This window comes from Haemorhous mexicanus, chromosome 1 (genome assembly GCF_027477595.1).
Source record: "Haemorhous mexicanus isolate bHaeMex1 chromosome 1, bHaeMex1.pri, whole genome shotgun sequence".
NCBI classification, from domain to species: Eukaryota; Metazoa; Chordata; class Aves; order Passeriformes; family Fringillidae; genus Haemorhous; species Haemorhous mexicanus.
The window spans coordinates 157,916,201-157,931,837 of record NC_082341.1 but is presented as its reverse complement, the minus strand read 5'-3'; the positions used below and the strand labels follow the sequence as shown (position 1 = coordinate 157,931,837).

General features: G+C 55.3%; 1 protein-coding gene across 2 annotated transcripts in view; it reads left to right on the top strand.

The window, feature by feature from the left end:
* Window positions 1-15,637, top strand: part of BOP1 (BOP1 ribosomal biogenesis factor) — a 113,982-nt gene that overhangs the window by 12,918 nt on the left and 85,427 nt on the right. For both annotated transcript variants that reach the window (XM_059868578.1, XM_059868587.1), the window contains exon 3: window positions 1,667-1,777. In XM_059868578.1, coding sequence (XP_059724561.1) covers window positions 1,667-1,777 — 111 coding nt within the window. The remainder of the gene's footprint in view (window positions 1-1,666; window positions 1,778-15,637) is intronic.

The following is a 15,637-nucleotide window of genomic DNA, read 5'->3' as shown; positions in this document are numbered from 1 at the left end:
TGAATCCTGACCGAAATCTTGCTTTTCCAGCCATTCCCTGGATCCCAACACAAATCCTGCTTTTCCAGTCACTTCTTGAATCCTGATCCCACTTTTCCAGGCATTCTCTGAATCCTGATCCTGCTTTTTCAACCATTCCCTGAATCCTGACCCAGCTTTTCCAACCATTCCCTGAATCCTGACTCCACTTTTCCAACCATTCCCTGAATCCTGATCCTGCTTTTCCAGGCATTCCCTGAATCCTGATCCCACTTTTCCAGGCATTCCCTGAATCCTGACCCAGCTTTTCCAGGCATTCCCTGAATCCTGACTCCACTTTTCCAACCATTCCCTGAATCCTGATCCCACTTTTCCAGCCATTCCCGAAATCCTGATCCCACTTTTCCAGCCATTCCCGGAATCCTTACCCAGCTTTTTCAACCATTCCCTGAATCCTGACTCCACTTTTCCAACAATTCCCTGGATCCTGATCCCACTTTTCCAACCATTCCCTGAATCCTGACCCAGCTTTTCCAACCATTCCCTGAATCCTGACCCTGCTTTTCCAGTCATTCCCTGAATCCCAACACAAATCCCACTTTTCCAATTACACCTGGATCCCCCCACAAATCCTGCTTTTCCAGCCATTCCCTGGATCCTGACCCAGCTTTTCCAATAATTCCCTGAATCCTGACTCTGATCCCGCTCCGAGGGGGCTCCTGGAATGGGGAAAATTGCTTTTCCAGGGAAATTTTGGGATCATTCCCAGAGCTCCTCCACAGCAGCAGGGTCAGGCTCTGGGGTTATCCCACAGAAATCCGGGAATTCTGGGCAGCTGGAGCTGCTCTGGGAGGGACTGGGAAGATCTGGGAGTGCCAGGATGAGGCTGATCCCACTGGGAATTCTCATCCCAGAGATCTCTGGATCCAGGTTTTCCAGACAGAGGTAGAGTGGATCCGGAATTCCTTTGGAACTGACATGACCTGGGAAGGAGCTCTGGGCTTTTCCCATGGAATTCCAGACTGGATTGGGTGGGAAGGGACAGCTCCACTACCCCAGGATGCTCCAGGGATCCTGGGGCAGCCCCGGATTCTCTGGGAATTCCATCCCCAAATCCCAACATTCCATGGGAAGCCATTCCCTGTTTCCCATCCCTCCACCTGCATCCCAAACCCCTCTGCAGCTCTCCCAGAAATCCCTGGAAAAGGCCCTGGAAGGGGCTCTGGGATCTCCTGGAATTCCCTGCTCCTCCAGCTCATTCCCAAACTTCTCTGGTGTTGGATCCAGATTCCAGCTGGGATCTGAGCGGGGCAGAATTCCCACTTTTCCCAGGCATTCCACAGCCCCATTTCCATGGATCTGTCAGATTCCAGCTGGGATCTGAGCGGGGCAGAATTCCCACTTTTCCCAGGCATTCCACAGCCCCATTTCCATGGATCTGTCAGATTCCAGGTGGGATCTGAGCCGGGCAGAATTCCCACTTTTCCCTGGCATTCCACAGCCCCATTGCCATGGATCCATGCCCAGGCTGGTTCCTGGCTCCTCATCCCAAGGCATTTCCCATTCCCATCCCAATCCCTCCCGCCCTTCCAGGCTGGGATTAACGAGCTCCTTTCCTTCCTTGGCACCAAAATCCCGGGAATTTCGGGTTGGGATCTTACAGAGCTGCCTTTTCCCCGTTTTCCAGGCCAAGGGAATTCCTGGGAAGAGGAAAACCTTGGAGGACGATTCCCCCTTGGAAGGGAAGCAGGATTTGGCTGTCCACGATGAGTACGAGGAAGACAGCTCGGATGAGGAGGTAGGATCCGACGGAATTCCTGGAATTTTGTCCTGGATTTGAGGCGGAACTGGCGGATTGGGTCTGATGGAAGGGATGGATTTGGTGTCCGGGGAAAAATGATGGAGTTGGGAAAAGTCTGGAGCAGCTGGGGGAGCTCATCCCGGAGAAAACCGGGAGTGAAGGGATCCAGGGGGATCCAGAGTGGGATCTGCTCCCAAAGAACAGGGACAGGACACGTGGGAATCCTCAGGTTGGGATTTTTGGGAATATTCCCCTGAAAAGGGCTGGAATCCCAGGCTGGAATCCCCATTCCCAGCTGGAATTCCAGGTTAGGAATCCCCATTCCCAGCTGGAATTCCGGGTTGGGATCCCCATTCCCAGCTGGAATTCCGGGCTGGGATCCCCATTCCCAGCTGGAATTCCGGGCTGGGATCCCCATTCCCCGCTGGAATTCCGGGCTGGGATCCCCATTCCCAGCTGGAATTCCGGGCTGTGATCCCCATTCCCAGCTGGAATTCCAGGTTAGGAATCTCCATTCCCAGCTGGAATTCCGGGCTGGGATCCCCATTCCCAGCTGGAGTTCCGGGCTGTGATCCCCATTCCCAGCTGGAATTCTGGGCTGGGATCCCCATTCCCAGCTGGAATTCTGGGCTGGGATCCCCATTCCCAGCTGGAATTCCGGGCTGGGATCCCCATTCCCAGCTGGAATTCCCATCCCTGTGTTTGTGGGAGGGGGGTATGGGGTTGGCCTTTTCCAAGCTCAGCAATTCCCTGATTTCCGTCTCCGTGTGGGCTCTGGGGAGGGAATTTCGGGAGCGCTGCGAATTCCCTGTGGGAACACTCCCAAGGCTCCTGCTCTGGAATTTCAGGAGCTCCCTGAGCCTTTCCCGGGCTCCCAGCCTCGGAAAACCTCGGGAAGAGCTCGGGAATTCCAGCGGGGCTCGGCCCTTCCCGAATCCCTGCTCGATCCATTACCGGCCCTGGCAATTCCCGGCGCTCCGGGGGCGGCTCCAGCCCGGAATTCTCCTGGAAAAGGCCCCGGGAGCCGCAGCCCTGACCGGGACAAAACCTCGGAGAGGGGGAGAATTCCGGAGTTACAGCTGGGAAAAAGGCCGGGATACAGCAGGGATGGGATCGGGAATGGGATCGGGAATGGGATCGGGAATGGGATCGGGACGGCGCCGCCGAATTCCAGAGGGATCCCAACAACCCCAAAGGAGATCCCGGGGGTTTTTCCAGAGGATCCTCCTGAGCCAAGGCCGCCCCCGGAGCGGGGTTCGTCGGGATTTCTCTGGAATAACAATTTCGGGAATGTGTGGAAAAGCTTGGGAATGCTTCCCGGAGCTGCCAGAGGGGGGAGCGCTGATCCCGGCCCTGAGCCGCTTCCAGAGCCTTTGTTCCTTCTTCCCAGAAAAAAAAAAAAAAACCTGGAAGAACTCGGGCAAACACTGGGATTTGGGTTTGGTGCTCCTTATCCCGGATTTTTGGGAATGGCTCCGTCGTATCCCGACCCTAATTAATTCCTGACCCCGTCCTAATGAAAGTTTTCCCTGGATTTCACCCTGTGAGCACCGGGATTTACCCAGGGAGGGAATTCTGGGAGAAGTGCTTGGATAAAGTTTTTTTTTCAGGAAAATCAGATTAGGCAGGACAGTGTGGGCGGTTTTCCCTGGATTTCCGTGAAATGATGGAAATTTCGGGATATCAGAATCCTCAAAATCCTCTGGAACTGCGGGAACGGCCTCAGGCAGTGCCTTGGAGTGGGGATTAGATGGGATTTTTGGGAATATTCCCCCTGGGAAGGGCTGTCCAGGGCTGGAATTCCCATTCCCAGCAGGATAAATCCCTGGGATTGTGGCACTCAGAGATGTTCAGGTGGGATTTTTGGGAATATTCCCCCTGGGAAGGGCTGTCCAGGGCTGGAATTCCCATTCCCAGCAGGATAAATCCCTGGGATTGTGGCACTCAGAGATGTTCAGGTGGGATTTTTGGGAATGTTCCCTCTGGGAAGGGCTTTCCAGGGCTGGAATTCCCATTCCCAGCAGGATAAATCCCTGGGATTGTGGCACTCAGGGATGTTCAGGTGGGATTTTTGGGAATATTCCCCCTGGGAAGGGCTGTCCAGAGCTGGAATTCCCATTCCCAGCAGGATAAATCCCTGGGATTGTGGCACTCAGGGATGTTCAGGTGGGATTTTTGGGAATATTCCCCCTGGGAAGGGCTGTCCAGGGCTGGAATTCCCATTCCCAGCAGGATAAATCCCTGGGATTGTGGCACTCAGAGATGTTCAGGTGGGATTTTTGGGAATATTCCCCCTGGGAAGGGCAGTCCAGGGCTGGAATTCCCATTCCCAGCAGGATAAATCCCTGGGATTGTGGCACTCAGGGATGTTCAGGTGGGATTTTTCTGGGATGGAATTCCCAGAGAATCTGGGGCTGCTCCATTCCTGGAGCATCCCCCGAGCTGCCCCACGGGAATGGGATCATCCCTCAAATCCCTTCCATCCCAAACCCTTCCATGATTCCATGGTTTTAGGATTCCCTGGTTTTAGGATTCCAGTTCAATCCCAATTCCCAACCCATCCCTGTTTGCTCAGCTGGATTTTCCAGGGCTGGATTTGGGATCAGTCCCGGAGCTGGCGGCTCTGGGGGAGGGGAAGATCCCTTGGGATCAGCAGGAGCTGGGATTGCTGGGAATGTGCAGCTGGAAAATGGGAATTCCAGGAGATCCCCGAGCCTTTCCCAGGGGTTTTTCTGGGAGAGCTGGAGAGGGATTTGGTGTAAAACCTGGAGGGATGAGAAACAGGGAATGGCTTCCCTGGATTTATTTGGGCTGGAATTCCTGGCTGTGAGGGTGCTGGGATGGAATTCCCGGGTGATCCCCATCCCTGGGAGCGTCCCAGGCCAGGCTGGGATCCCGGGATCCGCTCCCGGAATTCCCTTCCTCCCGAGGCAGTCTGCGATTCCCCGGCACCTGCGTCCCGGCCGGCGGCAGGTCTGGAAAAGCTCCGGAGCGGCCCCCGGGAGCGCTTTGCTCTGGAATTGGAATTGCCCCCGCGCTCCGCACGGATCCGTCCTGGCCGCGCTCCCGCCCTCCCGGCCCGGCCGCCGCCGCCGCCGCCTGGCCGCCTTCCCGGGAAGCGGCGCTCCCGGCCCGGCCCCTGCTGGCCCCGCGGGGGGCTCGGAGCGAGCCCGGCTCCCGGGGATGGCACCGGGCCAGGTCCCGGTTCTTTGGGATGGCAGGGACACAATCCCGGCTCCCGGGGATGGCACCGGGCCAGGTCCCGGTTCTTTGGGATGGCAGGGACACAATCCCGGTTCCCGGGGATGGCACCGGGCCAGGTCCCGGTCCTGGGGGTGGTACGGAGCTGATCCCGGCTCCCGGGGATGGCACCGGGCCAGATCCCCGTTCTTTGGGATGGCAGGGACACAATCCCGGCTCCCGGGGATGGCACCGAGCCAGGTCCCGGTTCTTTGGGATGGCACGGAGCTGATCCCGGCTCCTGGGGATGGCACCGGGCCAGGTCCCGGTTCTTTGGGATGGCAGGGACACAATCCCGGCTCTTGGGGATGGCACCGGGCCAGGTCCTGGTCCTGGGGGTGGTACGGAGCTGATCCCGGCTCCCGGGGATGGCACCGGGCCAGATCCCGGTTCTTTGGGATGGCAGGGACACAATCCCGGCTCCCGGGGATGGCACCGGGCCAGTCCCGGTTCTTTGGGATGGCAGGGACACAATCCCGGCTCCCGGGGATGGCACCGGGCCAGATCCCGGTTCTTTGGGATGGCAGGGACACAATCCTGGCTCCCGGGGATGGCACCGGGCCAGGTCCCGGTTCTTTGGGATGGCAGGGACACAATCCCGGCTCCCGGGGATGGCACCGGGCCAGGTCCCGGTTCTTTGGGATGGCAGGGACACAATCCCGGCTGCCGGGGATGGCACCGAGCCAGATCCCGGTTCTTAGGGATGGCACAGAGCAGATCCCGGCTCTTGGGGATGGCACCGGGCCAGATCCCGGTCCTGGGGATGGCAGGGACACAATCCCGGCTCCCGGGGATGGCACCGGGCGAGATCCCGGTCCTGGGGATGGCAGGGACACAATCCCGGCTCCCGGGGATGGCACCGGGCCAGATCCTGGTCCTGGGGATGGCAGGGACACAATCCCGGCTCCCGGGGATGGCACCGGGCCAGGTCCCGGTTCTTTGGGATGGCAGGGACACAATCCCGGCTCTTGGGGATGGCACCGGGCCAGGTCCTGGTCCTGGGGGTGGTACGGAGCTGATCCCGGCTCCCGGGGATGGCACCGGGCCAGATCCCGGTTCTTTGGGATGGCAGGGACACAATCCCGGCTCCCGGGGATGGCACCGAGCCAGGTCCCGGTTCTTTGGGATGGTACAGAGCTGATCCTGGCTCCTGGGGATGGCACCGGGCCAGATCCCGGTTATTTGGGATGGCAGGGACACAATCCCGGCTCCTGGGGATGGCACCGGGCCAATCCTGGTTCTTTGGGATGGCAGGGACACAATCCCGGCTCCTGGGGATGGCACTGGGCCAGATCCCGGTCCTGGGGGTGGTACAGAGCTGATCCCGGCTCCCGGGAATGGCACCGAGCCAATCCCGGTTCTTTGGGATGGTACAGAGCTGATCCCGGCTCCCTAGGCTGGCACAGATCCCGATCCCACTTCCCTGGGCTGGCACAGAGCCCGATCCCAGCTCCCTGCTCTGACCCCAGTCCCGTTCCCACTTCCCTGAAATGGCCCAGATCCCAATCCCAGCTCCCTGAAATGGCCCAGATCCCAATCCCAGTGCACTGGTCTGACCCTGCTCCCACTCCCAGTGCCCTGGAATGGTTTGGATCCCAATCCCGGCTCCCCAGGGCTGGCACAGATCCCAGTCCCACTCCCTGCTCTGACCCCGCTCCCGGTGCCCTGCAATGACCCAGATCCCAATCCCGGTGCCCCAGGGCTGGCCCAGATCCCAATCCCGGGGCTGGCCCAGATCCCGATCCCGGTGCCCCGGGGCTGGCCCAGATCCCAATCCTGGGGCTGGCCCAGATCCCAATCCCGGTGCTGGCCCAGATCCCAATCCCGGTGCCCCGGGGCTGGCCCAGATCCCGGTCCCACTCCCTGCTTTGACCCTGGTGCCTCGAGGCTGGCCCAGATCCCGGTCCCGGCTCCCTGGGGCTGGCCCAGATCCCAATCCCGGCTCCCTGGGGCTGGCCCAGATCCCAATCCCGGGGCTGGCCCAGATCCCAATCCCGGTGCCCCGGGGCTGGCCCAGATCCCAATCCCGGTGCCCCGGGGCTGACCCAGATCCCAATCCCGGTGCCCCAGGGCTGACCCAAATCCCAATCCCAGTGCTGGCCCAAATCCCAATCCCGGTGCCCCGGGGCTGGCCCAGATCCCAATCCTGGGGCTGGCCCAGATCCCAATCCCAGTGCCCCTGGGCTGACCCAGATCCCAATCCCGGCTCCCTGGGGCTAGCCCAGATCCCAATCCCGGTGCCCTGGGGCTGGCCCAGATCCCAATCCCGGTGCCCCGGGGCTGACCCAGATCCCAATCCCGGCTCCCTGGGGCTAGCCCAGATCCCAATCCTGGGGCTGGCCCAGATCCCAATCCTGGGGCTGGCCCAGATCCCAATCCCGGTGCCCTGGGGCTGGCCCAGATCCCGGTCCCGGTGCCCTGGGGCTGGCCCAGATCCTGGTCCCGCTCCCTGCTCTGACCCCGCTCCCGCTGCCGGTGCCCCGTCCCGGCGCTGCGGCGGCATTCCCGGCCGGAGCGGAGATGGATGTGCCGGGGCTGCCGGCGGGAGGAAGCAGCCGGGGGCTCCGTTTCCTCCCGGAATGACAATTCCAGATGTCGGGATAATGGATGGATGGATGGATGAGGGCTCGGAGCGCTCCGGCGGCGCTTCCAAGGCCGTTCCCTCCTCCGCAGCCGCGCCGGGGGGAGGCTCCCGGCGGGATCGGGAGCTCCGTGTGCCGGAGCCGGGAGCCAGCGGAGCGGGAGGGGGAGGATTCCAGGGCGGTGAACGGGAATGTGCCGCTGGCAGCGCTTCCCGAGGCCTCCGGAGCGTGGCCCGAGGGGCCCCCGCGCGTGCTGCGGAGCTGCCGGGCTGGCCGGGACGGGGAACGGGATCCAGGGGGTGGGAGAGTGGGATCGTGGGGATGGGGGGGTGGGAACGGGATAATGGGATTGGGAATGGGATAATGGGATTGGGAATTGGATAGTGGGAATGGGAGTGGGAGTGGGAGAGTGGGATCGTGGGGGAGTGGGGATGGGGGCTGGGATAATGGGGGTGGGGGAATGGGAGTGGGATCATGGGATTGGGATCATGGGATAATGGGAATGGGATTGGGAATGGGATAGTGGGATAATGGGAATGGGGGAATGGGATTGGGAATGGGAATGGGATAATGGGATTGGGAATGGGAATGGGATAATGGGATAATGGGACTGGGATCATGAGATAATGTGAATGGGAATGGGATTGGGAATAGGATAGTGGGATTGGGAATGGGAGTGGGATCATGGGAATGGGGGAATGGGATCATGGGATAATGGGAATGGGGGAATGGGATAATGGGGGTGGGGGAATGGGATTGGGATAATGGGACTGGGATCATGAGATAATGTGAATGGGAATGGGATTGGGAATAGGATAGTGGGATTGGGAATGGGAATGGGATAATGGGACTGGGAATGGGATAGTGGGATTGGGAGTGGGATCATGGGAATGGGGGAATGGGATCATGGGATCATGGGATTGGGAATGGGAGTGGGATCATGAGAATGGGAGAATGGGATCATGGGATAATGGGGGTGGGGGAATGGGAATGGGATAATGGGATTGGGATAAGGGGATAATGGGATTGGGATCATGGGATTGGGATCATGGGATAATGGGAATGGGATTGGGACTGGGATAGTGGGATTGGGAATGGGAATGGAATCATGGGAATGGGGGAATGGGATAATGAGAATGGGGAAATGGAGGAATGGGATAGTGGGAATGGGAAAATGGAGGAATGGGATAGTGGGAATGGGAATGGGGTAATGGGATAATGGGAATGGGGGAATGGGATAATGGGGGAATGGGACTGGGATAATGGGAATAGGATATTGGGATTGGGGGAATGGGAATGGGATTGGGGGATTGGGAATGGGAAAGAGAGCAGCTGGATGGGATTGGGAATGGGATTGGGAGATATGGGATGGGGCATTAGGAATGAGATCAGCCGGATGGGATTGGGAATAGGAATGGGAATGGGGCTGGGGCATTAGGAATGAGATTAGCTGGATGGGATTGGGAATAGGAATGGGAGATATGGGATGGGAATGAGGGATTGGGATTGAGGTTGGGACTGGGAATGGGATTGGGACTGGGGAAGGGGCTGAGAGCAGGGAATGGGAATGGGGAGCAGAGATGGATAATGACAGGGATGGGCCAGGAATTCATGGCTAAAACAGGGAATGGTTTGTCAGGGAATGGCTTGGGATGCCCAAATTCCAGCCCCACTTCTCCCAAATTCCAGCCTCAGTTTCCCACCTTTGAGCACTGGTGCTTCCCAAATTCCAGCCCCATTTTCCCAAATTCCAGCCCCACTTCTCCCAAATTCCAGCCTCAGTTTCCCACCCTTGAGCACTGGTTCTTCCCAAATTCCAGCCCCAGTTTTCCTGAATTCCAGCACCAATTCTCCCAAATTCCAGCACCAATTCTCCCAGTTTCCAGCCCCATTTTCCCAAATTCCAGTCCCAGTTCTCCCAGTTTCCAGCCCCATTTTCCCCAAATTCCAGCCCCCTTCTCCCAAATTCCCCCAGTATTCAGTCCCAGTTTTCTAAATTCCAGCCCCAGTTTCCAGCCCCAGTTCCCCCAGTTTCCATCCCCATTTTCCCAGTTTCCATTTCCCCCAGTTTCCAGCCCCATTTCTCCCACTTTCCAGCCCCAGTTCCCCCAGTTTCCAGCCCCAGTTCCCCCACTTTCCATCCCCATTTTTCCCACTTTCTAGCCCCATTTTTCCCAGTATTCAGTCCCAGTTCCCCCACTTTCCAGCCCCATTTTTCCCAGTTTCCATCCCCATTTTCCCAGTTTCCATCCCCATTTTTCCCAGTTTCCAGCCCCATTTCCCCCAGTTTCCATCCCCATTTCCCCCAGTTTCCATCCCCAGTTCCCCCAGTTTCCAGCCCCAGTTTTCCCAGTTTCCAGCCCCAGTTCCCCACTTTCCAGCCCCATTTTTCCCAGTTTCCAGCCTCAGTTTTCCCAGTATTCAGTCCCATTTCTCCCAGTTTCCATCCCCATTTCTCCCAGTTTCCATCCCCATTTCCCCCACTTTCCAGCCCCATTTCCCCCAGTTTCCAGCCCCATTTCTCCCAGTTTCCAGCCCCAGTTCCCCCAGTATTCAGCCCCATTTCTCCCAGTTTCCAGCCCCAGTTCCCCCACTTTCCAGCCCCATTTTTTCCAGGTTCCAGCCCCAGTTTTCCCAGTTTCCAGCCCCATTTTCCCAGTTTCCAGCCCCATTTTCCCAGTTTCCATCCCCATTTTCCCAGTTTCCATCCCCATTTTCCCAGTTTCCATCCCCATTTTTCCCAGTTTCCAGCCCCATTTTCCCAGTATTCAGCCCCAGTTCCCCCAGTTTCCATCCCCAGTTCCCCCACTTTCCAGCCCCATTTCCCCCAGTTTCCAGCCTCAGTTTTCCCACTTTCCAGCCCCATTTTTCCCATTTTCCAGTATCAGTTCCCCCAGTTTCCAGCCCCAGTTCCCCCAGTTTCCAGCCCCATTTCTCCCAGTTTCCATCCCCAGTTCCCCCAGTTTCCAGCCCCATTTTACCCAGTATTCAGTCCCATTTTCCCCAGTTTCCATCCCCATTTCCCCCACTTTCCAGCCCCAGTTCCCCCACTTTCCAGCCCCATTTTTCCAGTTTCCAGCCCCATTTTTCCCAGTTTCCAGCCCCATTTTTCCCAGTACTCAGTCCCATTTTTCCCCGTTTCCAGCCCCATTCTCCCAAATTCCCCCAGTATTCAGTCCCAGTTTTCTAAATTCCAGCCCCAGTTTCCAGCCCCAGTTCCCCCAGTATGTAACCCCATTTTCCCAGTTTCCACTTCTCCCAGTTTCCAGCCCCAGTTCCCCCAGTTTCCAGCCCCATTTTTCCCAGTTTCCATCCCCATCCCCCCCATTTTCCATCCCCATTTTTCCCATTTTCCATCCCCATTTTCCCATTTTCCATCCCCATCCCCCCAGTTCCCAGCCATGCCTCTCCCAGGCCATTCCCCCTGGGACCACCCCAATTCCCCGGGATCCCCAGCACCCCCCGTGCCCCCCGCAGATTTCCGGACCGTGTTGGGGAGTGCTGCCCCACCCCCCTGCGATGCCTTTCCTTGGAAAACCCTCTGGAATTCCGGCGGCCGTGCCCTCCCCCCCCCTCATTCCCGAGGGCTCCGGGCGCTCCCGGTCCCGCTTGCCCAGCTTTGATCCGGGATTTCCAGCGGCTCGCTCGGCCCGCCTGTTATTCCCATCATTCTCCCGGTGTTTCCGAAGCCTTGTAAGACAATCCCTCCGCAATCCCTCCCTCCCCGGCCCTTTCGGGATCGAATCCCGGCCTTCTCCAGCTTTTCCAGCCTCTCCAGCCTCTCCCCCCCGCGCTCCCTTCGGATCCTGCGGCTGCTGCGGCTTCCCGGCCTCTGCCGCGCTTCCGACGGCTCCCAGCCCGCTCTTCCACACCAATCCCGGTTTTCCATCACTTCAGACCCCGCTCTTCCCCATTTTCCATCACTTCAGATCCCACTTTTCCCCATTTTCCATCATTCAGATCCCCCTTTTCCCCATTTTCCATCATTTCAGATCCTGCTTTTCCCCATTTTCCATCACTTCAGATCCCGCTCTTCCACACAAATCCCGGTTTTCCATCACTTCAGACCCTGCTTTTCCACACAAATCCCGGTTTTCCATCAATTCAGATCCCACTTTTTCACACAAGTCCCGGTTCTCCATCATTTCAGATCCCGCTTTTCCCCATTTTCCATCACTTCAGATCCTGCTTTTCCCCATTTTCCATCACTTCAGACCCTGCATTTCCACACAAATCCCAATTTTCCATCATTTCAGACCCCACTCTTCCACACAAATCCCGGTTTTCCATCACTTCAGACCCCGCTTTTCCACACAAATCCCGGTTTTCCATCAGTTCAGATCCTGCTTTTCCCCATTTTCCATCATTTCAGATCCTGCTTTTCCCCAATTTCCATCACTTCAGATCCCGCTCTTCCACACAAATCCCGGTTTTCCATCACTTCAGATCCCACTTTTCCCCATTTTCCATCAGTTCAGATCCTGCTTTTCCCCATTTTCCATCACTTCATATCCTGCTTTTCCACACAAATCCCGGTTTTCCATCATTTCTGATCCTGCTCTTCCACACAAATCCCCGTTTTCCATCATTTCTGATCCCCCTTTTCCCCATTATCCATCACTTCAGACCCCGCTTTTCCACACAAATCCCAATTTTCCATCATTTCAGACCCCACTCTTCCACACAAATCCTGGTTTTCCATCAGTTCAGATCCCGATTTTCCACTCAAATCCCGGTTTTCCATCACTTCAGACCCCGCTCTTCCACACAAATCCTGGTTTTCCATCACTTCAGATCCTGCTTTTCCCCATTTTCCACCATTTCTGATCCCACTTTTCCACACAAATCCCCATTTTCCATCACTTCAGACCCCGCTTTTCCACTCAAATCCCAGTTTTCCATCAGTTCAGATCCCGATTTTCCACTCAAATCCCTGGTTTCCATCACTTCAGACCCCGCTCTTCCACACAAATCCCGGTTTTCCATCATTTCTGATCCTGCTTTTCCCCATTTTCCATCACTTCAGATCCTGCTTTTCCCCATTTTCCATCACTTCAGATCCCGCTCTTCCACACAAATCCCCATTTTCCATCAGTTCAGATCCCTCTTTTCCCCGTTTTCCATCATTTCTGATCCCGCTTTTCCACACAAATCCCGGTTTTCCATCACTTCAGATCCTGCTTTTCCCCATTTTCCCAATTTCCATCACTTCAGACCCCGCTCTTCCACACAAATCCCGGATTTCCATCAGTTCAGATCCCACTTTTCCACACAAATCCCGGTTTTCCATCAGTTCAGATCCCCCTTTTCCCCATTTTCCATCATTTCAGATTCCCACTTTTCCACACAAATCCCGATTTTCCCTGTTTTCCATCATTTCAGATCCCTTTTTTCCCCATTTCCCATCTTTTCAGATCCTGCTTTTCCACCCAAATCCTGCTTTTCCCCATTTCCCATCATTTCAGATCCCCCTTTTCCCCATTTCCCATCATTTCCATTCCTGTGCTTCCACACCAATCCCCCTTTTCCTGGTTTTCCATTGTTTCAGATCCCACTTTTCCCCATTTTCCATCATTTCCATTCCTGATTTTCCACACAAATCCCATTTTTTCCTGTTTTCCATCAATTCAGACCCCGCTCTTCCACACAAATCCCAATTTTCCCCATTTTCCATCATTTCAGATCCCCCTTTTTCCCTGTTTTCCATAATTTCAGATCCCAATTTTCTCCATTTCCCATCATTTCAGATCCTGGTTTTCCATTCAAATACCGCTTTTCCCCATTTTCCATCACTTCAGATCCCACTTTTCCCCATTTTCCATCATTTCAGATCCCACTTTTCCACACCAATCCCGGTTTTCCATCACTTCAGATCCCCCTTTTCCACACAAATCCCGGTTTTCCCTGTTTTCCATCATTTCTGATCCTGCTTTTCCCCATTTCCCATCATTTCAGATCCCAATTTTCCCCATTTTCCATCATTTCAGATCCTGCTTTTCCATACAAATCCCAATTTTCCCCATTTCCCATCATTTGAGATCCCCCTTTTCCACACCAATCCCAATTTTCCCCATTTCCCATCATTTCAGATCCCCCTTTTTCCCCATTTTCCATTGTTCCCATTCCTGATTTTCCACACCAATCCCAATTTTCCCCATTTCCCATCATTTCAGATCCCCCTTTTCCACACCAATCCCAATTTTCCACCTCCCTCCATCCACAATTCCCTCCAGGTCCCTTTTCCCCCTTTCCCACCGTTTTTATTCCCAGTCCCTTCCCAGCAGGGAGAATTCCCAGCAGGATTCCCCAGTCCTGGGGGTTTTCCAGGAGTTTCCATCCCTTGGAAAAGCAGGAAAATCCCCTGGGAATGTGGGATGAGCTCTCCCCAGAGCTCCTTCCCACCTTCCCCTTTTCCGTGGATAAACCCTCAGAATTCCCAAAATGGGAAATTCTGGGAATTTTGGGGTTTTATCTGGAATTCCATGGGAGTTTTCCAGACTTTTCCCACTTGGAAAAAACACTTCTCCCCCCTGTGGGATAAATCCATGGATGTTTATAAATTTGTTTATTTGGGAATTTCGGAAAAAAAGGGGCTGAAAGTTGGGAAAACCAAGGGTGAAAAATGGGATAAAAGGGCTGGGATTTGGGAAAACTGGAGCTGGAAATTGGGAGAAGAGGGGCTGGAATTTGGGGGAAGTGGGGCTGGAATTTGGGGGAAAAAGGCCTGGAATTTGGGAAAAGTGGGGCTGAAATTTGGGGGAAAAAGGGCTGGAATTTGGGAAAAGTGGGGCTGAAAATTTGGAAAAAAGGGGCTGGAATTTGGGAGAAGTGGGGCTGAAATTTGGGAAAAGTGAGGCTGGAATTTGAGGAAAAAGAGGCTGAAATTTGGGGGGAAAAGGGCTGGAATTTGGGGGAAGTGGAGCTGGAATTTGGGGAAGAGGGGCTGGAATTTGGGGGAAAAGAGCTGGAAATTGGGGAAAAGTGGGGCTGGAAATTTGGGAGAAGTGGGGCTGAAATTTGGGAGATCTGAGGCTGGAATTTGGGGAGAAAAAGGCTGGAATTTGGGAGAAGTGGGGCTGGAACTTGGAAAAAAGTAGGGCTGAAAATTTGGAAAAAAGGGGCTGAAATTTGGGAAAAGTGAGGCTGGAATTTGAGGAAAAAGAGGCTGGAATTTGGGAGAAGTGGGGCTGAAATTTGGGGAGAAAAGAGGCTGAAATTTGGGAGAAGTGGGGCTGGAATTTGGGAGAAGAGGGGCTGGAATTTGAGGAATAAAGGGCTGGAATTTGGGAGAAGTGGGGCTGGGATTTGGGAGAAGAGGGGCTGGAATTTGAGGAAAAAAGGGCTGGAATTTGGGGGAAACAAGGGGCTGGAAATTTGGAAAAAATGGGCTGAAATTTGGGAAAACCAAGGCTGGAATTTGAGGAAAAAGAGGCTGAAATTTGGGGGGAAAAGGGCTGGAATTTGGGGAAGAGGGGCTGGAATTTGGGGAAAAAGGGCTGGAAATTGGGGAAAAGTGGGGCTGGAAATTTGGGAGAACTGGGGCTGAAAATTTGGAGAACTGAGGCGGGAATTTGGGAGTAAAGGGGCTGGAATTTGGGGAAAAAGAGGCTGAAACTTGGGAAAAGTGGGGCTGAAAATTTGGAAAAAAGGGGCTGAAATTTGGGAAAACCAAGGCTGGAATTTGAGGAAAAAGAGGCTGGAATTTGAAGAAAAAGGGCTGGATTTTGGGAAAAGTGGGGCTGGAATTTGAGGAAAAAGGGGCTGAAATTTGGGGAGAAAAGGGCTGGAATTTGGGAGAAGTGGGGCTGGAATTTGGGAGAAGAGGGGCTGGAATTTGGGAGAAGTGGGGCTGGAATTTGGGGAAAAAGAGGCTGGATTTTGGGAAAAGTGGGGCTGGAATTTGGGAAAAAAGGGGCTGAAATTTGGGAAAACCAAGGCTGGAATTTGAGGAAAAAGGGGCTGAAATTTGGGGAGAAAAGGGCTGGAATTTGGAAAAAGTGGGGCTGGAATTTTGGGGAAAAAAGGGCTGGAAATT